Source organism: Phoxinus phoxinus, assembly GCF_949152265.1.
Source record: "Phoxinus phoxinus genome assembly, chromosome: 7".
Classification (NCBI taxonomy): Eukaryota; Metazoa; Chordata; class Actinopteri; order Cypriniformes; family Leuciscidae; genus Phoxinus; species Phoxinus phoxinus.
In genome coordinates, this window is record NC_136882.1 from 12225823 (window position 1) to 12251223 (window position 25401).

The following is a 25401-nucleotide window of genomic DNA, read 5'->3' on the forward strand; positions in this document are numbered from 1 at the left end:
TCATTTTCTACCAACCTAACAAACAAAGCCATGATTAATTTCTAAACATCAGAATATGCTGCGTTGGAAACTATATCTGTTTATATACCACCAAAAGTCTCCACCCAATTAATGTCATTTCTGCCGGTACAGCACTGTTCATCCAGATCAGACCTACACAGTCTCCATATGAAAATAAAACATCAGACTTGCCAGTTTGACCCCTAGTGAGTGCTTTCGTGGGTGTGCCGAATGACGCACAAAATAGGTCGATTTGTTTAGATTTGACTGATTTTGGGCACCCATCTCCCTGAAACTAGTTCAAATCCTTCTACAACAAAAGTACCTTTTCATTTAAAGTTCTTTCAACCTTTAATTTATGTACTTTAAGATAAGATTTGCATAGAGTAGGCTATAGTTCATTTTTGTTGCACTGCTGAAAGATATGGCCATTATTATGCTATACTTTAGGGTTATATTAAATTAATGGTGGCTGTTCAGTGGAAAAATATTGTTTTCTTTGTACAGTAGAGTTGGACCATTTCGGTCTTTAGAGACTTTCTCTGGTAGAAGACCACAATTGCTTGAAATTGGGTTTTACGCAATAGCTAGCAATACTGGACTGTGTTGTGAAAGAGGCCTGACTGTCTGCTGGTCAAAGGCCTACCCTTGGCTCCTGAACTGATTACTCTATGAATAAACTGGGATACTGTTGGGATTTTAGATGCATCATTGAGGATTTTACTGAGACAGAAGACCACAGCATGGTCAGGGCTTTGTCCTGTGCAACTTCTAAATTAAGTCGCTGAGTTTATTTGGTGGAATGTTTTCGGAAAACCGTAGAGACCTCTGTTTTTGGGTTCAAGTTAGTATGTGTATTATTTTCATCTCAGCTACAACAATCGTAGCAACCTATGTTTTGGAGCAATATTTATTTATAATAATCTACACACATTTTGTAAAGTCATACAGGGAACAATGTTCCAATAAGAAAATGTTACACTACTGTCCAAGAATTTGGGGTAAGATATTGGTCACACTTTATTTTGATGGTCCACTACATATTCTACTAACTATAAGTAACTTTGCAACTACATGTTAACTAACTCCTATTAGAGTATTAGTTGTCTGTAGTAGACTGTTAGGTTTTAGGGTTCAGTTTAGTAGAATAGAATAAGTTGGCATGTAGTTGCAAAATTATTTATAGTCAGTTGAATGTCTATTGGGGTGCATCAAAATAAAGTGTTAGCAGATTTTAAGCAAACAGTCTACTAATACTTTCTTTCGAACCTTCCATTCATCAAAGACATTTTTTTATTGTGGTTTACACAAACATATAAAGTAGCACAACTGTTTTCAACTTTGATAATAATGTTTCTTCAGCATGAGTAATGATGTTGAAAATACAGCTTTGCCATCACAGGAATAAATTAGCCTACATATAAAAATATATTCAAATACTAAAAAACTAATTTTACTATTTTACAATATTACTATTTTAACTGTATTTTGGATCAAACGAATGCAGTGTTTGTGAGCATAAGATATTTTTTAACAAATTAAAAAATAAGTAGTCATTTCCTGACTTCACACTTTCGAACGGTAGGCTACTGAGTCATTCGGTACAGCTCTACCAAAAAGACTCGGGAGGATTCTCGTATGAATGGATTTTATTTTGTAAAATGATTTCACAGACAAAATAAATAAGTAAACCCTCAACAAGCTCCGTCTTAAAGTTCTTTGGCGTAGGACCCCGTGCTTCGTCCAGGTCTTGATGTTAACTGGTAGGTCCTGCCTGATGATAGAGGCAGGGGCGTAGCCTACCCCCGGACGAGTGGACGGGAGCCATCCTGGGGGTGGTGGGGAGGATGGAGGGGAACTTCGCTATGACACATACAGGCAGCAAAATAGGAGGGTAAAATCAGTCTTTTTATATTTGATGTCATAAATGGTTATAAATTAATGACGAGTTGAGTCTTTCTGGTAGAACTTACGCTTTCATTTCCGTAAAACCTTAGAATGCACCCCTCTATTACAGAAACGAAGAAACTGGTCCAGTTTGGGCACAAAATGATTAGACTGACACAATGAACATAACACATGCATCTTTTAATCACAAAGTGGTATGCATTTGTTAAAACTGAATTGCTTAAATGAGTGGAGAAATGTCCTCAACAAATGAATAATCGTGGCTCATTCCTTTTGAATGAATTTCCCCTGACGTTCTTCCGTGACCTGGATGTTATTTTCCCAAACAAAACAAATATTCTCCGACACATCATCCACCAAAATCACAGACGGCCACTGAAAGCACTGCTCTTCTGTTGTTGCTTCATCTTCAGCTTTGTTGTGGCCTTTAATTAAGTGGCTAGCAGTTTGTTCTGCCCCCAACAGAGTCGCCACAGAACAGCGTGTTGGTGGTTTTCAGCATGGGGTGCTTCTCCATGGGTGGGTGGAGTGAATGTCGCCTCAAATCTACTGGCAAAGGAGGTCAGACAAGTTCGAGTGACATGCAGGCCTGGGGCAGAGGAAGTTCATCGGTGCATGGCGTGGCTGAGATCTTGTGTTACCCGTGAGAAGCCAGAGAGAGAGAGAGTCGGAGGAGGATGTTTTTTCCAGAGTGGGCTGTCAGAACGCCAATCTGTGGGTATTAGCAGAGAGTTTGTAAGCAGGCAGAGCCATTGCTTTTGCTATAGTCTTGGGTTTTGTGCCAGTGCCAGACCAGAGAAAGCAAATATTTTGCTAGTCTTGCAGCTGTGCAGGTTCCATGTAGAGTGACTTCAGGTTGGGAAATGGCCAAGCCTCAGCGGGGAAACGGTCAAGATAAAAAACACTCCAGCTAAACAATATTGGCCATAATTAGAGTGTTAAATCACATGGGCTTTGAGGACTATGAGTGGCGTCAGCGCCCTGGTCTATCCCTCTCTTAAGGTCCCGTCAGGACAGAAGAACATCACTGTAGTGGACTACAGAGCACTCATCACTACTCAGTCTTTCCTCAAGTTGTTTCATAACAGTTAGGCCAACACGGTGACAGATTTCCAACCAGTGTGCTGTTTTTCGGCTTCACACTCTCATGACGGCTTAAACATTTGGGATATAATCTGTCATATCATCACTGTTGATGCTGCTTCCCAGAGTTTTCATCGTCAACTACTTTGGCAGTTTTATTGCTCAGAGGTTGCTCTTTCATAGCTCAAGAGACTTAATGCAGTTCTAAGTCATGTCTTGTTTAAAAATGACATTTTGCCTCAGATGTTTTTTCAAAAATTCCTTAACATAATTAAAAATAAACACACTCAAAGTAACTGTTGAAATACAGTACAGTACGAGAGCGATACATCTTGGTTTTAAAAGGTGTTTGGGCACTTGTGAAGACATAAAACCATCATAGGCTGGTTTAAACTTTTTCTTTCCAGCAGGAAGCATATATCCAGATCAAGCATATATCCAGATATATCCAGAAGAAAGCCTGTAGACTGATTTTTATGTGAAGGACTCGGGACGTTTTGTCGTGAAAATGAAAAGGATGTGTTGTTTATGCGTGCTACCGAGAGCCTCTCTTTCTTTCAAAGATGCATGAAACTAATGCTTTTCCAATGTTCAGGATAATGCCGAAAGAGCCACTCTGTACTTTAATGTCAATGTGTGATGCAAAGAAAAGGTATTAATTCAAACTATAGTCTCACATAGTCAGATCTATAGTCTATAAGCTGCGTCCCATTTCAGAGGCTGCATCCTTTGAAGGCAGCATTCGAAGGCTGAATGTGTCACAGCGACACAAAGAAGGCTGTCCCAATTGATCCTTTGCAGGGAGCTTGATTGACAGGTGATCTGACCAATCATACTTCATCATCCGCCATTTTGTCCCACAAAACAGTCAGGAGAGTTATTAGATTAACATGGGAGGATTTGATCTTGACAAGCGGAGTGTACTGACGCCTTTCCGCAGTTAAAACAACATTCCTCCTTATGTTCATTCATGTTTATTTGATGCTATAAATGAACTAGAAGGAAGAGATGATCGGTTCACGAGCAGCTTTAACTGATGCTCTACAGCGATCTGACAGACACATTAAACAGCCACAAAACGGTATTTATTGTTTAAATTTCTTTTAAAAAATTGCAAATTTGTAAGGTGAGACTTTGTTTAATATCTAAAGTATCCCAAAAGTAGCCTGGTCTGTCCTGTCTGTCAGCGCGTTGTCAGCGTCCTCTCTGCCGGCCTGAAGATGGACCTCGAAGGACATTCATTGAGTACGTGGACCGGGTACTTCTCCAGTGCGGATCCCCCTTCACCAAGATCCCACAGTCCATGCATGCACCCTGCACCCACAGCCATGCTCCCAGCGGAGCACATTAACCAGCCCACCGCAGACCCACGACAACACAGCCGAAGCACAGCAAAGATTGTATTGTCAGAGCCCACCGCAGACCCAGCGGCCGGAAGAGCCAAATCTGAACAGGTGTGTGAGCCAGCCCCCATTTCCTTCATACAGCTAACCCATGAGGTCACAGTCATTCCGGTGCCCCGAGTCTGTTAATAAGGGTATGTGAGGCAATCCCTTTATCCGTTCCTCTCAAGTGTGCCTCACAAGTCCAGAAAAGTAAAGATAAAGAATTTCGATCGCCCCCTGACGGCTGGCAGCACAGTATAGGTCATAAACCCCACCCTCTCCATGTAATCGAATGGGACGTGAGCCACACTAAAAAAATCCAATAACATTTTGAATATTTTTAGTAATAGTAATTTTAGGTAGTTCTAATAACGCAGAACGTATGTTCAAGTGTTTATTTTCCCAACAAGTTCTCAGTCAGTCGTCTCCCTTGTCCCGCATGGCACCACCCACCCTCCTTTATTGGACTTTTTGTTCTTATTTTTTTATATATAATTTGCACCGTTTTCCCATTCTGTTTCATAAGTTTGTTAGCATTTCAATGGTGATTCATTTTCTGATTAATTCCCTGCACCTGTGTCTCGTTTCATTTTTTTATAGTTTGCCTGTGTATTTAAAGTCCCGTGTTTCCTTTTCAGATTTCGTCTTTATGTAGTGGTTGTTCTGTTCGTGTTTTCTTGACATCGCTGATAAGCTTGAGCATTTGTATTATTTTGGTTTTGTTATAAATAAACACTGCTACACCCAGATCCAGATCCCTTTTTTTCATCGTTGCTGCAACCCTGTTAAGTTTTAGGCTGGTTTAAGTAGTTTAGGAAGTATTCCTGCTTTAGATGAATGACGTTAGGGCTAAACCACAAGTAGTTCAATATAAAATCTGTGCCCTTTTAACAAATAAATATTAGACAAGACAAATGTCCACAAAGCATTTGTGTCAAATGTCAATCTTGTTACCATAATTTAATTTAGTAAACTATTGATTATTGAAAAGTGGATATTTGTAGAAATGTCAACATTGAATTCATTCTCTTTCCTTATAGTATCATGAACTTGAGCATAATTGATATAATGTCACGTTAGACCATAAAACTGTCAACCCTGCTACCTTCTAGGCTGGTTAGAGCTGTTTTTTTAGGGAGTATCCCCGCTTCAGATGAATTACTTTTGGGGGGAGAATGGAGCAAAACCACAAACAGCTCCATATATGATTTACATCTCTATAATAAATCACTTCAGCATAATAGCAGCCTGTCTAATTGTCAACTACATGGTGCTTTGTAGGCCTACTACAAACTTATCAAACCATCACTCAAATAAAATGAATACATTTCCAAATGCTTAATCATACCATGTTGGAGCAACTATTTCAAAGGCGCCCAATTCTCAGTGGAGCTGTAGTGTAAGTAAATATTTTTGTGCTGTAACTAGTTTATTTGTTTGTTTGTGCCTGCGCGCGTGAGAGCGAGCGAGGATTGTCGGCGCTGTCAGCCAGAAGCCAAGGCGTGCCTCAATAAGCCTGTCTCGTGGAGCCCATTTTCTCCAGGAAGCACTGTGACTCAGTTGTGGTTGACTGTGGAGATCTCTACATGTTACAGCCCTGCGAGTGGCATGTTTTCCTAGTTCACGTTGAGGTTCTCTTATATACCGAAGTTTCCTCCTCTTCCCCTTCTAACAGATGAGATGGCTAATATTTCAGTCAGCACATAAGCAAATGTTTCACCCTGTATGTGCAAGAACACTGACGTGGTCCCTAGCGATAAAATGATATATTTTGCAGGCGCAATCGCTTCAAGCCTGTGCGATCTCGCCTGTTTTATTTTTCTATACAGCAAGGCAGCATTTCATGACTCTTTCTCTCAGAAAACACCTTGGAATAATAAAAGTGTGAAAGGGCAACTCACATGAGTCTTGAACTGAAATCTCATAATGCTTGGAAAATGGTCAAAGAGAAAAACAAAGGGGTAATTTCATTGAGAATCTATATATTTCTCTTTTCGACACCAATGGATAATGGACCCCAGATCTGCTGGGTGTATGCTGTGGTTTATTGCTGTCTGTAGATTTTTATTATTTTTCCCCCAGAATTCTTGGGTAATATGGGTAATGCTGTGACCTAATTCTGATGGGGAACCACCCACAGGAAATCCCCCAGAATGCTGCTGAGGTAATCAGGGTCTTGCAGACCTACCGTTAGCTCTGATTTGTGGGTCATCAGACTTGTGCGATATGACAGTGTAGTACGATCCCTCTTAGTTTCATTGACCCAGAACAACACCTCTCGGAAACGTCTCTTTGTATCGTGTGTCAGAAACAACAAAGTTTCCTTTGAGTTTGGGTTACCTTGGGAACCGATCTTCCCACAACTACCTCTCCACTCCACACACAGGAAAACACACTCACCAAGAAAAGAAAAAAACGCTCATCAAAAGACAGGGAAGCTGTCACAGGAAACGGCATGTTTAATGCAGTGAACACATTTACATGAGAAACTGTTCCAGTGCAGGAACACGATTGATCGTGGTTCAACCAAAACATAAGGTAGCAACGTTATTGCTAATCACACAGAATTTACCGCATTATTTTGTTCAGTAAGCAGGGAAAATACCTTTTGAAGATCAAGAAAACCTTGCCAAGGGATGTAAAAGCAGATGTTGAGCTAAATCTTGGCCACATTTGAATCTGAACTCAGTGATAAAATACAGCTGACTTTTACCGTGTGTAGTTTACTTGTAGTTTACCGAAGGTCGTGGGTTCGAGTCTCAGTACTGGCAGGATATGTAGGTGTGGGGAATTAATGAACAGAGCTCTCTTCCACTTTCGTTGCCCACAACCTAACTCCCAATCGCTCAAAAAAAATAAAAATAAAAATAGCTGCCCACTGCTCCTGGTGTGTGTTCAATACTCACTAGTGTGTGTGTGTGTGTGTGTGTGTGTGTGTGTGTGTGTGTGTGTGTGTGTGTGTGTGTGTGTGTGTGTGTGTGTGTGCACTTAACGGGTGAAAGTCAGGGCACTAATTCCGATTATGGGTCACCATTGGCTACACGTCACATCACTTTATTCATGTGGACACTTTTTGAATCTGTTAAACTTCTTGCTACTGTATGTTAGCAAATATGTACACAAAATACATAGAAGATATTATTTTGTTGTTGTTAACATCAACCCTGTTGCCTTTCTGATCATAGCACAACTTTTGTTAATACATAAATGAATTGTGAAATATATAAATGAATTCTAAAACATTAAAATTGATAATAATAAAAAATTAAAGATGACACAAATAAAAATTGTTTTGGTGCCTTTATTGAATATAGAAGCAATATAGAAAAGTGGGAAAGAGAGGGGGAAGAGATCATGACTCAAACTCGCCCGAAGCACAACTGCGCTACATGTTGTTGGAGTACCATCAGTTCCGACGACACAAACACAATTTAATAACAATTAAACACATTATATTTATCTTGCATAACATTTAAAATCATAATAATTTAGGCAGGACACCCATTTCATAAAATTTCCTTACCATTACTTCACGATTAAATATGCTGAAAATAATGTTTCTGCGGCTTTGGTTAAGTATTTTTCTCATTTGTTTTTCCCATATGGATTTTTAAAAAAGTCTTCATTAAAAAGTTAAAAACCATGAACCAAATCCACCAGCCATGGAAATAACAACATTCCGAGCTTTGTTACAAAGCTAAAAAGTATTTGAAAGTTGGACCCAAAAAATACTTTATACTTAATGCCTTTAAGAGGGAAATCACCACAACCCTTACAAATAACTACAAAATAATAGTAATGTAGCTTTTCACCAGGAATAATAAAAAAAATACATTGAAATATTGTGGACTGATTGCTTCAACAAAAGAATATACTGTACCATTGATTGACAACCTTGTAGCTCACAGTAGGTTTGTCTTTAAAGGTTTATAAGTAAATCGATTCCTATATCTAGAAAATAAATGGGATATTTACTTCCGGAACCCGAATGTCGCGCACTATTTCACACAAACAGAGGCAGCCTTTTTAAATTCACGCAGAGTTCTAGCTGGAGCCTATACAGCATTTAGGAAGCTAATGATCTGTATGATGGTTTGGTTTTTCACTGTCCATCCCTATTGTGGATGAGTTCAGAATTCCTCTAGTCCTTTACCTCATTATAAATCAGCCTTTGGATTTTGTGAACGCACATCATTTACATCATTTAGTCTGTGAACTGTACTCGTGGGACCCATAAACGTTCCCACAGCAGACTCAAATCTTGATTTATTGTTTTGATTTCTTTTCTCTGTGGCTGTGTCAATCCATTTTGTGTCAGAACAAAAATAACTGCACAAACTAAAATATACGTTTTTGTTTCAGTTCAAAGGACACTATGTTTTGTTTAAGCTCAACGCATTCAATAATTAAAGGGATAGTTCACACAAAAATCATTCACAAATGGGGGAGTAAATAACGGCTGAATTTTCAGCTATCATTCAGCATAACAACAAAAAGTGTATAAATATATTTTTTAAACATTTAGCAGCTCATATGCGTGGTTGTAATTGCCATTACACTGTTTGACGATGTCTTCCAGCATTTCTCGCTGATAGTATGGAAACTCCCTCTGAAGTTTTAGAAGGGTCCACATATGGTCAGAATCTACAAGAAAAACAACAAACAGACAGTAAATGTACAGTAGTTTAGCTCATATCTTTATAGCACTAAAGCTGAATCACTCTAGGTTGGCATTTCCATGCACACCATGCTCAAGAACAAGTGCGAGGCGGTCAAAACATTATGAGCAACATGGTCACTTGTTCCTAGAGACTTCAGATCCCGAGTCTCACAGGCACACATCTCTCGCAGCGCAGGATTGACCTCCCTGCTGGTTCATCTGGTTCACGGAGCAGGACAGACAGGGTGGGAGAACTCGTCTCCACCGCAGTGCTTCTGCCAGCCTGTTCCGCAAACAACGGCATCTTGATCCCACACTAAACCACACACTAATGGACACAACTAGCACTATGGCAGACAGATGTCCCATACACACAGATCTCAGGAATGCCGGATAGATAGGAAGGCCGTCATTGGGCACAAAGGCATGCAACAGAAAATCTATTAAATTGGGAAAACTGTGAAAGGATAGTAGAAACGCTCACGGCAATAATTGAAACCGACAGAATAAGTGGCGTTCAATGCAGATGCTTACAGTTGAAGGTATACGTTTTAACGAACCAAATGACCTTGCTAATGCTTTGCTTTACCAGTTGACATACAAGAACATAATTGAAGGTGAAGTGTGTATTTTTATTTTTTATCCGAGTTTAATATGAAGAGTCAACTGTAAGTAATCCATTCGTTGGTTATTTATGGGTGGAGTTGTCGGAAAATAGAAGTCATTCTTTTTGCAGTTAAATTCAGTGGTTAGTTGTGCATATATAAACATTTTTAAATCAAGATACATTTACTTGAGAAGAAAAAAAATCTGATTTAATAGCAAACACTCTTGTGGCGTTAAAAAACGACCGCTGAACTGGCGTGGAAACTGTTTTTTTTTTTTTTTGCAGCTGATCTTATTGCTTATGCATTTGTAAGAGTTTCCATATCAGACGGAAAATGTATGGGAGGAGCGTATTTAAATGAATCACGCAACGGGATTTACCAAGGTTTGCGCTAGTCAATTTACCGGTATTTGCGCCATTATTTAACACTAGAAGTGCCAGAATTCCATAACTACTATAACTGCCACAAGCGGTCATTTTGACCGCTAGATTCCAAACTCTATATCTTTAATGATAAATACCCAAATGAGAGATTAATGCATTTATTGTACTAGGAGTATATCTTTTAAAAAACAACAACACCAAACTGTACATTTAAACAAGTTTAATTATACATTTATAAATAAAAATATATCATTAGTAGCCTACCGTAACTATTGCATATTCACAACAGATAGGCTATATTTCCATATCCATTCAACATAACTCAGAACAAGATAATAACAACTAAAAGTATCTTATTTCATTATGAAACATTTTATTTTAATATAACAACAGAGAAAATAGTCTAATAACTCATATATAATAGAGAATATCTACGTAAATAGATAACGTAGTCAGGTAATTATTAGCCTATTTCTGATCAACACATTTAATCTAATATACTTTTTGTTTGTAGAAATTACCATATATGCAAACACTCTGACCGCTACTGACCTTTCTGTTGACAGCGAGAGAGACAAAGGTCAACCGCGGGAAATGTAACAAAAGAATACCGCGAAATTCAGTGCGGTCAATATGACCGTCTATGGCCGAAATAGGTAAATATGTTCATTAGTTTTTTTGCCTCATGTATAATTTATATGTAAAACACTTTAAATGAAAATACTTTTAGGAAAAGTCAGGAACCAGCAGGATTTTTTTTTTTTTTTTTTAAACATTGCAGATATAAAAATCAAAACGGCCAAAATGACCGCCATGGCCATTCTAGTGTTAACGCCTGAAAAGGATGTCTTTTAGACCATATGCTAATTTGGTAGATTGCGTTGGTCATTACGGATATGATTTGGCTGTTTCGTTCTTTAATATGCGCATTGTCAATAAATCACCGGCAGAACTACATTTTAGTAAATCTGGCCCTAATCTTGTATGTCTTAGGTCATTTATGATCTCATGTAAATGCATTGTGATTTAAGAACGTTTATATATTTGTACAGGAAAATAAGACAAATACTGAGAAAGAATATATTTTTGCACTAAATATACAGTTTGAACTGGATACAAAGGTGTAGTTAAACTGAACGCTTCTAGTAATTCAACATTCAGCCTGAGAACTGAACTCATGGAAGCATCATAAGCCAGGGCAGGTCCTATCTCTACCGTGAGTAAGCCGAACCGCAGCCAGACAAGAGGTCATTCTGAGACTTGGTTCGGAGTCAAACACATCTAATGTTTCTGGTAATCAGAGACAGAGGTGTGAGTTTGAGAATTGGAAGACCTGGCTGACCCCAAACCTCAGCTGAGGATACAACCTTTGGTCCTTGCAGTGATTCAGACGTAACTGATGCTGAACACACAAACATAATGTGTCATTAGGCATCTGAGAAGATTTACAGACTGTTTCAGCGTGAATGGCACATTAGTCCTACGCCATCACACAGCAGTCCACAGGCTCTGCGCGCAGATGGGAAAGCTGGCCGTTACAGTCACACCTCTTGGCAAAAAAAAAGGAGCCGAACTCCACATATGGAGCTAGATTCAGGCTCAATCGGACCACATGTCATTTCCAAATCCCACTAAGGAGGCTAAAACAATGTGTGTGAATCATACAAGTTCCATGCCTGTTTGTCAGAATAGAATAAACAATAGTTTAAAATGATCAATCCACCAAAGGAGAAATGTAAACTATGCCATTATTAACTCAATATTATGTTGTTACAAACCTGTATGCGTTTTTTTTTTTTTTTTTTTTTTTATGAAACAAATGAAAATTTGGTTGCAGCCTGTCTATGGAGGGGTCAGAAATCTCTCAGATTTAATATAAAGGATCTTCATTTGTGTTCCGATGATGAATGAAGGTCTTACGGGTTTGGAACGACATGAGGGTGAGTAATTAATGACAGAATTTAATTTTTTGGGCAAACTAACCCTTTAAACACTCTCTTATTTATTCCAACATAAATGTTCGGCACGATAACGTTAAACTGTGATAAAATCAAATATTTGCCAAGGCAACATTTCTCATTTTAACTTAGCTTAACAATGTACTAAAATAACTTGAACTAAAACTGAGATAAAAATGAATAAGAACAAGATATATAATAGATATAAAATAAAATATATAAAATATCTTTATAAAAAAGCGACATGAGGGTGAGTAAATACCAAATGATTTTAATTGTTGGATGAACTATTTCTTTAACCCACACTAAAGCAGTGCAAGTCTGAAAACAGCATGGCAAATTTCCAAGTAATGAAAATGTTGCCAGACTGGATCTCGGAGAGCTAACCAAGGTTTTCGCACCAGTCGCAGGTATTAATCAGTTGTTGTCAGTCAGACATGCAAATGATTCAAGCTTCTCCAGGGCTGGATGAGTTTACTTTACAGTAGGCCTCAAATTGGCCTCAAAAAACACATCCAGCCCGCTAATAATGAATTAGCAATTACTGACATTAACCTCTCATAACGCAGGCAGTTTGTATCTACATGGGCATCTAAGAGCATCACGTGTCAGGAGTACCGGGACATTTTTTTATTTACACAATATGCTATGCTGTCCGGCACCGGGGGTGAGAGATCTGTTTAATATCACACACACGTGGAGGCTTTGAGACTCGAGAGCTCGACGTAATGGAGACATTTCCAGAAGTGCTGTGAAATGAAACAGACCTAAACACACACAGTGCCATGGCGGATGCATATAAATCTTGTTTGAGACTCACCATCCTCCTCTGCACTGTCTGTGTGGACCTGTGATGGGTTGGGTTCTGGGGAGAAGGCTGTATCCTGTGGTTCGTCATCATCATCCAGCCCGACATTTCTGTTCTCAGGGGTTTGGGTCGCGGGTTCAGACACCCTACCTGAACGACTCACACGGTCTAGGAAGGCCAAGTTCACCCTGAAGAGAGCAAAACATCCGAGCAATGAAATACTACTTCATTTGTACAGTGGATTTAAATGTCAGAGACAATGTTGAAATCACAAATGTATCTAAGTAAACAATATTATATATATATATATATATATTTAAATATATTTAAGAACTGTTATGGCACTATTTCTAGGTTTCTACCATTGTGAACAATAAATGTGCTTAATTGTATTGAATGTGCACTTGTAGTGCCATACAAATATTCTAATCTTTACTTGCAGAAAAGATCAAATTAAGGAAATAAATGTCACTTAATTGTTTTAAAAGAGAACACGTTCATGACAATGTTTCTTAAAATTAAGTTTTACATCATGTTTTAATCATATTTGGTTGTGCTTTACAGTAGCTTATATTTTTATGTGTTGACATATACTAAAGCAGATGTAAAGGGCTTAGTTATGATTTTAACTGTAGCGTGTTATTCAATATAATACATTTAAAGTTAATTTAAATGTACATCATTACAAATATGCAATTCAAAATATATTTAAATAGGCTACATGACACACAAGTTTCAATAGAAGTATAATTTAGTTTACCACGAATGCTTGTCAGTACATTCAGCATACTTTAACCATATTTCAAAGACAATAGAAGTAATCATGAAATTACATACAGTATAAAGATGTACTTAAGTCCTACTTAAGTGGATCAAAAGGAAACACTGTTCATCTAACTGTAACTATAATACGTTGTCTTTTAATTGCAATTAACATGAAATTAAGTGCAATAGGTGATCCTATTCAGATTTTTTGTTTTGTTATGCTGGTTGAAAGTCTCCTCCATATCCTGATAGCAATCACTATGTTAAGCGGTCTAAATTTATTTTTATAAATAAATATTGTCTGTGGAAGGAGTAGGACTTTGCCCTGTGCAGATAATTCAGTGAGATTCGACCCAGACAGCAACACAGTGTCGGCCCAGATCCGGGTCACATCAGGTACATGTGGATTCAACGCGTACCAGATGTGGGCGGGATCTGGGACGACACTATGTTGCTGCCTGGGTTGCCGCTATGTCCTGAATCGCATGACTAAAGCTCAAATACATTGCATTCTTTCCTTTGTCAACTTCTGAACTCGAGTCATTTCAAAATTACATAGTTTTGTATGCAAATAAGCGCTTCGGTTTCTCCCTTCACTGTACTGTAAAGTTTTCTCACCGGTGAATGACACACGATGTAATCCAATAACATTGTCTCTGGTCGTCTCACTTCTGGTCTGTGCGCGTTTATGTGCAGGGATGGTGGGATCGTATGCTTACAAAGCTATCAGGTTAATGTTAGCATTTCCCAGATCACCTACTGCACCTTTAAGTGCTTGTATCAGTTCGCACTTAAGTACATTCTTTTAAAGTATATTTTCCCCCAATGCAGTATTCAAGTTGTAACAAAAGTAGCTACTTAAGGATGCAAGATGCTCTCTGAATCATCTAAAATCATGCTGGAGAACCTGATCATCAGGTTTTACACATACTTGCAGAGTTAATCCAGTCATTGTGGAGTCATTAAAGCAACTAAAATACTAAAACATTCATATTTTTCCAATGCAACTTTCATTCATTCGAATCGCAACATTGACAATATAATTTGGGATGAAAAAATGGCATCAAATTAGAAAAATGGATAATATAAGCATTTTCACTAGTGGTCTCAGACTCCTTTATTAATTCTGACAGTCATGTTTTTTTTAGCGGTTTGTCATGATTAAGCGCCCATACCGCCGATGGTCAGCTTCAGTCTGTCTCTTCTTGTCCTCCTCCTGTTGTTTTTGTTTTTCCTCCAACATTTCTGTCTGGAAATAGTAAGGTAATGAAAATGTCATCTCCAACTGAAATGTCTCCTCTACTTATGTAAATGTCTGTGGCTGTAATAATTTAATTGCGCATCTGCATGAATAAACAACAATATCAACATGATAGGTCAGACAGACCTTTTGTCCTTGATGCATATCAGTGAGTTAAATTTGTGTTTGACCGACATAGAGGCATTCAAAGCCACAGAAATACCACTATACAGCCAGCTGGAAAACACCTACACTACTTCATCCATGACTACCTCCTATAACCTAGAGCATGGTAATCAATAGCATATGCTAGGAAGAGTTAGTTCTTATTCTTGGCAAAGCCCAGACATTTAGCTGTGGTGTTCCTGTGAACCAGAAGTGGAGGTGATGTTCGTACTGTATATGTTCAGACCATCTGTTTTACTTCCTTTGTTCTGTACCTTTTTCCTCTGCTCCTCTTTCATCATAAGCAGGCCTGCGTTCTCCTCCTCTCTTCTGGAATCCCTGTACTCATGACATTTAACCTGTGAAGAAAGAGTGGCCACGCAATAAAAACTAGGAATGTGCAAAGATGCATATTTTTTAAATTGCCTATATGCTGAGTTTCCTGAACGACCTGAATAATTAGGCTGGTTTCGAACGTATTACTACTTAGATGCTGTTCACATAGGATGCATTTTTGTGTTTAAAAACATAAGGGAACCCTTTTTACCTTGACACGCTATCTTAAAAATGCAATGCTCATTGCAGAAGATGCTCAAAAACCTTGATGCAATGGCTAAATAAGTCCATCTGAATGTATGTGGACCACTCAGTCTGATCAGTGGCCATGCCGCCATATTATGCATATTGCACAAAAACTGCAAGCACTGAAAAAACAACAGTTCCAATCTGACATGGTTGTCTTTACGCTTTTACGAATACTGGATTGAAATTAAGATGGTGAACTTGAATTAATTTGACAAAATGTGCACGGTTAAAGATATCCGAGTTTAATTTGAGGCATGTAAACTAGTTATCAACACGCATAACTGTATTTTATGAATTATTAAGTTCTGAAGTTCTGTGAGATAATGGTAATTTAACTACTTATATCAGGGATGGGATTTTACCATATTTATATGGATTTCTGTATTTTCCAACCTGATGACTCATGTGAATTACGTAAATATGAGGGGGGAAAAACATTTAAAATACACGTATTTCATGCAACGATACCTTAGCTGCCAACAGCACTGAACGGGATTACAGTGCCATCCAGCAGCAGGTGTGTGTAGAACATCCTTAGCATCGCAAACTTAACACTCGGTAAACACCAAATGCAGGTGAAATCAATGTTGGCGAGTATATTATATGAAACTGATACTCACCAGCTGGCCGGTAAGTGGCCGCTGTGTGTTTCAGAGTGAAGCACGGCACTGTGTTTATTTACACGCGAGAAGCTCATGATCTGGTCTTTTCAGTGTCTTGGAACAGCTCGGTTTGTAGCTAATGCTGCTCTACATGAACTCTGTCTCCACAAGCTCTGTGAGTTTGAGCTGCCAAACATTAAACACATTCTCAGATGGGGGTTTTGTATTTGTTGAGTCCTTTTAACCAAGATACAGTACCTTCAAAGGAGCAAGCAAAGAGCAATGTCCATCGCATATGCAGATTGATATCTACAAGTTTATTGTTTTGTTTCTCTCACTAACATTTAGATATTTAAATCAAATAAAACGCCAACAATAAAAATAACTAGCTAGGTTAGCCGAGTAAAAAAAGTCCATAGATATCGCCGTCAGTTCGTACTGCCTATAAATATATATATATACACATACATGTCCTGTACAACATGTGTATGTACTGTATATACATTTTCTGTTCATGAGAACTGTGTCATTTAGTTTTCCCACAGTGGCCTGTGACTGTGGTATAATGTATTTCAGATATCTTGGCCCTAAGTAAAAACAAAACAACTGTGGTTGGTCATTGTGCATGTCAGTCAGATGATCTCTTCCTATCAAAGTTAGGCGGTTCTTAGCCAGAATAAGCTGCAATGAGGACCAGACTACTCTACAAGTCAATCATTGTGACCCATCCCTGGACAAAACCATAAAGGACCCCAGCCATTGTCCATACAGTACTACCCCCGAGGGTGAGCCCATCACATATTTCAGCACGAAACTTGGCTCTGAAATTGTGTTAGCTGTGATGTTACTCTAAGTTTCTCATGGCCCTGTTCAGAAAGATGCTGTAAGGAGGGGCAAGCAGAGAGCCTGGAAGTTGAAGAGATCCTTTGTGTGTTTGGTCAGACGGCCTGGGGACAGCAGGCAGGGGCTGCTCTGTTTGGAATGGCCAGAGAGTAAGGGGAATAGGTGGGACGACCTGGGCCTGGCATCCTGGGAAGCCAATACAAAGGATCTTTTGCACAAACAGAGGATATGGTGGAGATTAATCTGTCTTGTGGAAGCATCACTGAAAGCATAACAATTCTCGGTGGCCACAAAACCACATCAAGAACCCGTCTTTCCACAAACACTTTGATCGGCGGGCCTACGACATTTAGGTTGGAGCGTTTCATTACTTGGCCTGGAGTCCATCCAGCCACTTAAGTCAATACAGCAAGAGAAAGCACAATCGAACGGCCTCCTCTCCCGGTATGCCGAGAGAGCTCTGCACAGAACGATGTTTGCATGAGTTGTGTATCAAGACCCCGCAGTCCTAATGCACGATCTGTCCATTAGTGGAATTTTCCCCATTAGTCATCCAGAGGGAAGTCCTCGAAAATCTCAAACAGGGAACAATTTCAGACGGGTTTTGAAAGCCGCACAACAAAACATTCTTTGCTCGACACGAGACGATGTCGTTTTTTAACAGTGCTGTTAGATGCCAGTTTTAGTGGTTTCTACAACATAAGAGGCAGCCCTCAAACCTCGTATGGTCAGGCCAGCCCCACCAGTCACGGTCAGAAATTAACCAGGGCTCGGGGCAAATTGCCACTGAATGCGACAAAAATACTCCAGCAGCAAACTCTTCTATTTGATCTGTTGCCTAACTTTTGATATATTTCATTACATCAAATTCTAGGCCTCTGTACTTGTCTTTGTAGACAGTGTAGTCACTGTTGTCACTATAGCACAATCACTGTCTCAGAGGTTAGTGCTGTGAATTTGCAGTATTTTACATGATTTGTGATAGAAAAGATCTAGACAGGTGGAGCTGCGGAGAAAGTGGAAAAGTTGGTTTTAAAAAAAACTAACAGCAAAGTATGATCTATATCTCAGTGTTTGGTTAACACAAGAGCATATTGATGCAAAACGAAGCTGCTTAAAATTCAAGTGAAGTCATTGTGGTTAGTAATTAACACCTTTAATGCATCCTGTCAGATTACTTTTTTTTCGCTGAGACTCTGGCTCCTTTCCAGGTACTTTCACTCAAACAATACAGGTTATTCCACACCAGTCTCTCTTTTTGTTTAATTCTCACAGACCCATCTCTGCCTTTTGTGAGGCGTGCTCGCTGTGAACTCTGGGAAGTCCCCTGAACTCTGCTTGCCTCACCATTCGGAAGCAGCACTTGCACCATTGCAAAGTCTGAACGCATTATTATGGACTCAGGCAGCCTTCTCTGGTATGAGGCTAATAAGAAGATAATAAGTTTTTTTTTTGGGGGGGGGGGGGGGGGGGGGGGGGTTCTCTTTGCTACAGTCCAATGTGCCATGTCAATGAATGCTCTTGAGTGAGGACTGTTTACATTGAAAACATGCATCAAAGACAGATCAATTGGTGTGAATTATTCCAGTGCCTCAGTCTCTAACCTCAGTGCCACAGTTATGCACAAGAGGCTTGAACTCGGGCCTATGGAGCATACAGTGCATTTTTGGCCTCTGTCTTACCCAGGATGATGCCGGTATGGAATTGCTTGATGCCATAGAAACGGTACTGCTGGACCTCTCAATTCTTTGAAGAAACTCATTGGTTTTCCTGTAGGAGGAAAATACATAATTGTGATTACAGGGATAGTTCATCCAAAAAATGAAAATGCTCGTCACTTACTCATCCTCATGTTGTTCCAAACCCATATAACTTTCTCTCTTCCAAAAATTTTTTTTTTTGCACACAATTCTGAACTGTATATACATTTGAGGAAAAGCCTAAAATTTAAGTTGTTATTTACTGACTGTCTTGGACTCCTGGATGCTCTCAAATCTCATTCACATTTGCATAAATGCTGGGAATTAATATTAGATGTTTAGTGCTTAAAAAAAAAAAAAAAATTATAAAAAAATAATTTAGCCAACATTGTACTAAACTAAATCTCAGTTTTAAAGCTATTCAGTTTCAGCAAATTATGCTGAATCCAAGTTTTGATTTCTTCTAGACACTCATTAAAAACAGCTAACATGATACCGACATCAGGGCTAGAGGTGATGTAAATTTGAGTATCATCTGCATAGCAATGATACCCAAGGCCATACTTAATTTGCCCAAGTGGAAGCATATCTGCTAAATAGAGTCGGGCCCATCACTGAACCCTGAGGAACTCCCTGTCGAGCTGGCACGATATTAGATTTATGATTTCCCAGACTAGCACACTGTGCACGATTAGTTAAGTAAGATCAAAACCAATCGAGTACCATCCTGGAGAGACACAGCCAGTTGTGCAGCCCATGCCATATTGTGTCAAAGGCAGCACTGAGGTCTAACAAGACCAAGATACGTTTTGTAACCAATCACAATGTACCAAATTTGAATATGCACATATTAAAATTGCATGGATGAGATCTAAAAGGTAAGCCAAAAAGGAAAACAAATTGTGAATAACAATTTAAATTTGATGTTGGTTTTCAAACAAAGATATTGTATAATTTTAGAATACTTGGAATATAGTCCAGAATTCAAATGGACCACTAAAGTAATTATGCATTATTGTGATTTTTTTTTGTGTGTGGCCAGTTTGGCCTAATAGCTATTAGTATTGCGACCAGACTAGCAAAAAAAAAAAAAAATGCTTTCATTGAAGAGTTATATGGGTTTACAACAACATAAGAGTTAATGATGCAAAAGTTTCACTACCAAAAGGGACACGTGACATGTCACCGTTTCACTAACTTGAAGGATTCCTTGCATTGTTTTCAATAATCTCTTGACAAGATTTCTAAATAAAAGGCATATTTTCTACTGAACTTGGGTAAACCTGTCCATGGCCAACAAAGCAGCTTAACATCATTCTTCCTTGTTTAAAACAAATCACACTTTAAATCTGCATGTACTGTAGGGGAAATGTAAACGTACATTTCCTTATCGTGCTGATACCGCTCCTGTCTCTGTTCCTCTTCTTGCTTTGTCCTCATCTCTAGTTTCTTGGCCTGCAATGCAATCCATTAAAGATGTTTTGATGTAAAAGTACTTACAGAATCCATTTTCAGCTTAATTTGCTAAATGAACTACAAGTAAGCCATTTGCAAGTTGACTCCACAAAAAAAGTGTAAACATTGTGGCTCTCTTTAACATGTCAAAACATTACTAGGTTTGTTTGAGCATCCTGATCAGCTGGACCTGGACATACAGTAACAAGATTGGCTCATCCAATGGTGTGAGTTTAGGGCAAAACTATCAGATCATACCAACCTATATATATATAATATACATGCAAGCAGCATGCAAACATTTTTAGTAGCAGGGACAGTATTTGTTTTTTATCCTACAGCCATTTAAACACCATGTCTTTTTTGCAGTGTAAATTAATAATTTAGCATTCATACCCCATTATCATTTGGACAATTGCCATCAATAATTTGCACTTGCACTATAATATGATTTAAATAATACAGTGTGTGATCCGTCTGTACGGAGCCTTAAAGGGACATAGCAGCAACAACAACAAAAAAAAAGAGATGGAAGAAAAATATTTGCCCTATTATGTGAATGCTTTTTGCGAGAGAATGCAGTGTTTCTTGGGGGAACGCAATACATTTGCAAGAGAATGCTAAAGCATTGACAGTTTGTGAAAATTATGAAAATGCTTTTATTCTGCATTTTTATAATTTAATGCAACATTTTTCATCACAAAATCCAAAATCTGATCTTCTGACAAGTTCTTGAAATATTGGATTAAATTGTTTGACTACTGACTTTAAAATAGTGCACACATTTATATTTTAATATATATATTTTATTTTTTATTTTTATTTTATTCATATTATGTTTCAACATTAGCAGAATGTTAATTTTTCACATTCCTAAAACTTTCCATTTTCAGGTTTGAATAAGTTTTTGAACCACATATTTTCAAAGCGTTGTCATTCTTTTGACACTTTGTAGATTGCACTTCCTGTTAGATGCTTACTGCATTTCATTGGCTCTGTATTTGTACTCTCCACAACGGCAATAAAGTTAAATCTAATCTAATTAAAAACTTTTTTTTTTCTCTAGCTGTTTTTCATTTCCAGTATTACAAGCTTATCTACAATCCCGAGATCCCTAAAGTAAACCATTATTACACTACGAGAACAGCCAAGCAGTGATGGCGCATGTTTTAGCAAAATGAACTCTGGTGTCTGTGGCTGCTGGAATAATTAGACTCGTCAATCACGCAAAACTCATGCAGCAGCAGCACTGAAGGCTGAAGACTAATATCTCCTTTAATTGCAGAGAATATGATAACTTGTGTGTTGCCTGCAGTGACATCTGGAGTTATAAAGTCTGAATTACAAAGGCATCATAAAAAAAGCACTGAATCCAAACATAACCCAGACGACCAGATGAAGTTTTGCAGATGCATGTAACATAATGGCCTACAGAAATGCTGTAAAAAGTCAGATGTAAACAATTTTCTTAAATTTTCAAGTTTCTTGAGTTACCTTCTCTCGCTGTATGGCCTTCATCTTCTCAATCTCCTCCTCCTCTGCCTGTCTATTTGATCTATCCATGTCCTCTTGTCTCAGCTGCAGAAATATGCAAATGTACTGTAAATATGCAAAACACCACAAGTATTAAGGAAATGAATCAGACATTTTAAACAGGTACTCCTAAACCTTTTTTCTCAGCTTTGACTGGCGTGCTTCCACCTGCTGTCTCTGTCTAGCTTCTGCCAATGATACTGCGCCACCTGTGAGAGAATATATGCAGCTTTAGAAGTTATTTTCCTTTGCTCTTTTGTGTTTTAGATCAGGACATCCACATATTTCATCTTCACATTACCCAGTCTCTCTGGAGGCAGCTGAATAGGACCAGGGCGATTCTCCTCCCGCCATCTCCTCAGATCCTCCTCTTCTTTCTGTGCCGCTGCAGAGAGAGAAATAGAAATGCTTTTCAATTCTAAACACAAATGGGATGGTGCAACAGACACTCAGGGCTGGCAACTGGAAGTTTGCATGGTGCATGCTAATATTTATGTTACACACACTTTTTTGGTTAACAAACTAAAAGCTGGAATACACCACTACATGGATTTTGCCCATATGTTTGCTCCAATTTTCAGTCCGAAGTCAGAGCCAGTCTGCAGATTTTGTGAATTTGGTATGCTCTCAATGAGGCACATGTTTCTGCATGGAGATCAGCTCCAACCCAAATAAAACACACCCGAACCAGCTATTCAAGATCTTCAGGATCACAGGCAGGTGTGGTGAAGCATGATCACGCCATGTTGTAATTACTATGATTTTCAATGTTCTACTCAGCGCTGTTCTACTCATGACCTTATAATAATAAGTAAAGCCACCTTGCCGCCATATTGGTATTCCCACACATCCTATTGATTTAATAAGAAACCATCTGATTTTATTGAGAAAACATTACCTAACAAGTCAGTGTTTTATATGTGAAGTTTCCCTGTACATTCTTACATTGCAAACGTCCTAAACATGTAAATGGTTATTTGTTTTAAACTGGGAATTTTTGCATTTCTATATCAACATTATCAATGCCTAAATGAATCTGCATCGGAGCTCCCAGAAAATTCCCAGTTTAAAAGTTTTAACAAGTAGGACAAGTTGGAATCTCGTAATTAGGGTAATTGCTACATGCCGTGAACGCACCCATAAAGTGTCTTAAAATCTGTTCAGATTTTAATAGTTGTGTAGTGTATTCCAGGCTTAAGATAATATTTAACTACATTAACAACAACAAAAGAAATGTGTCTTCCCTTGCAGTCACAAACAAACATGCTGAAATTGCACCTGATGGTAACAATTAGAGAAACATCTGGATCACATGAAGATGGAAAAATACAACAACAGTCGTGTCATGACTTACTCCTCTGCAGTTTGCTCCATCTTGATTCGTTTGGTGGTATCTTGGTGTATCCCTCAGCACTGTGTGGGCAATGGCATGCATAGGTTGATTTCAGTTTCGGACTCTGTCTCCATCTGTGTTGTGAACTTATCAGCTTGTCTCATGTGCCAGCAATGTCTCAAAACCAAGGTGGGGGCACAAGTCATCTTTTCTTACGTAAGGTCAGAATTTTTCACAAACAACTCCGGGGAACTCCCCCTCTATCCCCGTCATATTTGATCGTGACACAATACTCCCACCACCCCAAACAATGCAGCAGTCAAAATCCAATTAAAAACACATTTGTATCACTTCATCGCTCCCTGACATCCCAAATGACCCCAAATGTGCTGCATGATGACATATAAAACAATGAATCATGTGGTATGAAAAGATTAGAATTATGATCATCGTTAGGTAAATCAGTAATCAAGAACATGATCACAGCACAAATAGAAATAGCAAGAGTAGTTCAGTTCAGGTAACAGATCAGTATTTTACATTGGTTACAACTAAATAAACAAATCAATAAGGACACAAATAATGAGAATCCCCCTTACAAAAATTCACCATGGTAACTATATTCCTGCCAAAATATAATTATTGTTAAAAAAAAACTTCGGTAACCTAGCATTAACCAACAGTCATCAAATAAATAAATTAAAAAGGCAAAAATGTGACATTTCTGAAAGAGATCACATATAGGGTTTTTAACTAACCAAAACTATTTATTGTATTAATTATGGTTTCAGTGTTTGATCGATTTTATTTACAAAGTAGCAGTTGATGATGTTTGTTTATTATCTTTTTGTCTTGTGATGCCATGTCAGTATGCATTTGCTTAACAATATGCTCATTGTTTAAATGAAGGGAAACATTTGTAGAGCTTAAGAAACCATTTTAAATGTGCTTCATATACAATATGTGTACATTTATAATGGCTAGAAACAGGTGTTATAATGATGGTCGAGATGACAGGATCAAGTTTAGTTGAGACATTAAATAAAGACATTTATTCAAAAACATGTGGGCCTACATGCATTTTGGAAACCGGTACTGTGTACCAGAGGGTTGTTGTGTTTTTTAAGGTTATTTTAATACAGTAGGTGTTGTTTCACTATAGGCCTATTTTACAATGTTTTTAGGTTTACAATGTTTAGATTTGAATGTTTTAGTGTTATACTATTCCTGTTTAACAATTTTAAGGAGAGAGATAATACACTGGAAAACGTGTTCGTGTGCAAGTAAGTATCAAAGACAAACATCCCTTAGGCGGGGACAACAAGTATTTCAAACTCTTAGAAGAACATTTCTATTTAGAACCTTAAAGGGTTCCGTCAGGTGCATATAGAACCTAGGGGTTCCATCATAATTTTAGGGAGTTTTAATGAATACATTTTGTTTTAATTAATTTCTTATTTTAATAAAATTGTATAAGTTAAACAGCTCGTAAACATATTTTATCACTAGAAAACATTGAAATAAAAAGTGTAGCCTATTATGCAATAATTTTATGTGTTTAGCCAGGCCTATAACCTTTTTTTGCAAAAGGGTTCCTTAATATTGAGTAAAGAACCCTAGGGTTCTACTTTATACCCCGTTGAACCTTTTTCTAAGAGTAAGTAGCCTATCAGCTGCCATGTAAATATTCGTGTCTGCGTTCTGGAAGTTTCGATTCTCATGATTGTTGGGCAGAAACGAAAGTGAAACTTAAGTAGGCTAGTTGTTGGCAAACAGATGAAGCTATGCAAATAAATGTACGATTTAATCCCCAGAATGCCGAAATAAATATCGAAATAAAGATACATTTGACTGTTTATAAAACGTTTAAAATGTAAATGTGTTTTAAATGTAAAATGATTATTTTTATGTAGGCTACTATTTCCCCCCCATTTTTTAATGTTACAAACGTAAACATTCGTGACATTTCACTTGACTAATAGGCCTAATTGCTTTAGCTGTAACGTTACTCACTGTGTTGGCTGATTCTGAGGGTTTTGCGTTCCAGGTGAGTTCTCACTTTCATGTTCACTCGGTTGTTCGCTGTCCGGCATATTGTTCCTTTGATTTATTGTATTTCCTCTATATCCCCCGCTTCTTGCGTTATTACGATTTAGATGTGAATTATTCATGATAGCTTTATTCTGTCGCGTGCCTGTTGATAAACCGCAGCAGCTGATCACTGGTATGGCAGAGCTGGTTGTGACAGGATTGGCATGCCTCTTTCTGTGTGGGATCTATACCATTATCCATATGCAACATAATACATGCAACCTTTTTAAACGCATGATAAATAAATATAATACTAAGGGTTTACATTATGGTTTGGAAGTTTAATGCACATATAA

General features: G+C 38.2%; 2 protein-coding genes across 4 annotated transcripts in view; one reads left to right on the top strand and one right to left on the bottom strand.

Moving 5' to 3' along the window:
• Window positions 1-7658: 7658 nt before the first annotated feature.
• epsti1 (epithelial stromal interaction 1) lies at window positions 7659-25380 on the bottom strand. The gene is made up of 11 exons (XM_079619572.1): window positions 25028-25380; window positions 23036-23094; window positions 21983-22066; window positions 21817-21890; window positions 21643-21726; window positions 20075-20148; window positions 18676-18763; window positions 15239-15322; window positions 14734-14807; window positions 12806-12981; window positions 7659-9020 (listed from the first exon to the last, which is right to left on the bottom strand). Exons 1-11 carry the CDS (start codon window positions 25183-25185, stop codon window positions 8890-8892), a joined length of 1086 nt encoding a protein of 361 aa, XP_079475698.1. The 5' UTR covers window positions 25186-25380; the 3' UTR covers window positions 7659-8889.
• The window catches only part of dnajc15 (DnaJ (Hsp40) homolog, subfamily C, member 15), a 30502-nt gene continuing 28849 nt past the window's right edge, over window positions 23749-25401 (top strand). For 2 of the 3 annotated variants that reach the window (XM_079619574.1, XM_079619575.1), the window contains exon 1: window positions 24610-25061. The gene's annotated coding sequence lies outside the window, so the exon portion shown is untranslated. Of the gene's footprint in view, window positions 25062-25401 lie in introns of all 3 variants that reach the window. The other variant, XM_079619573.1, reaches the window with a different exon arrangement.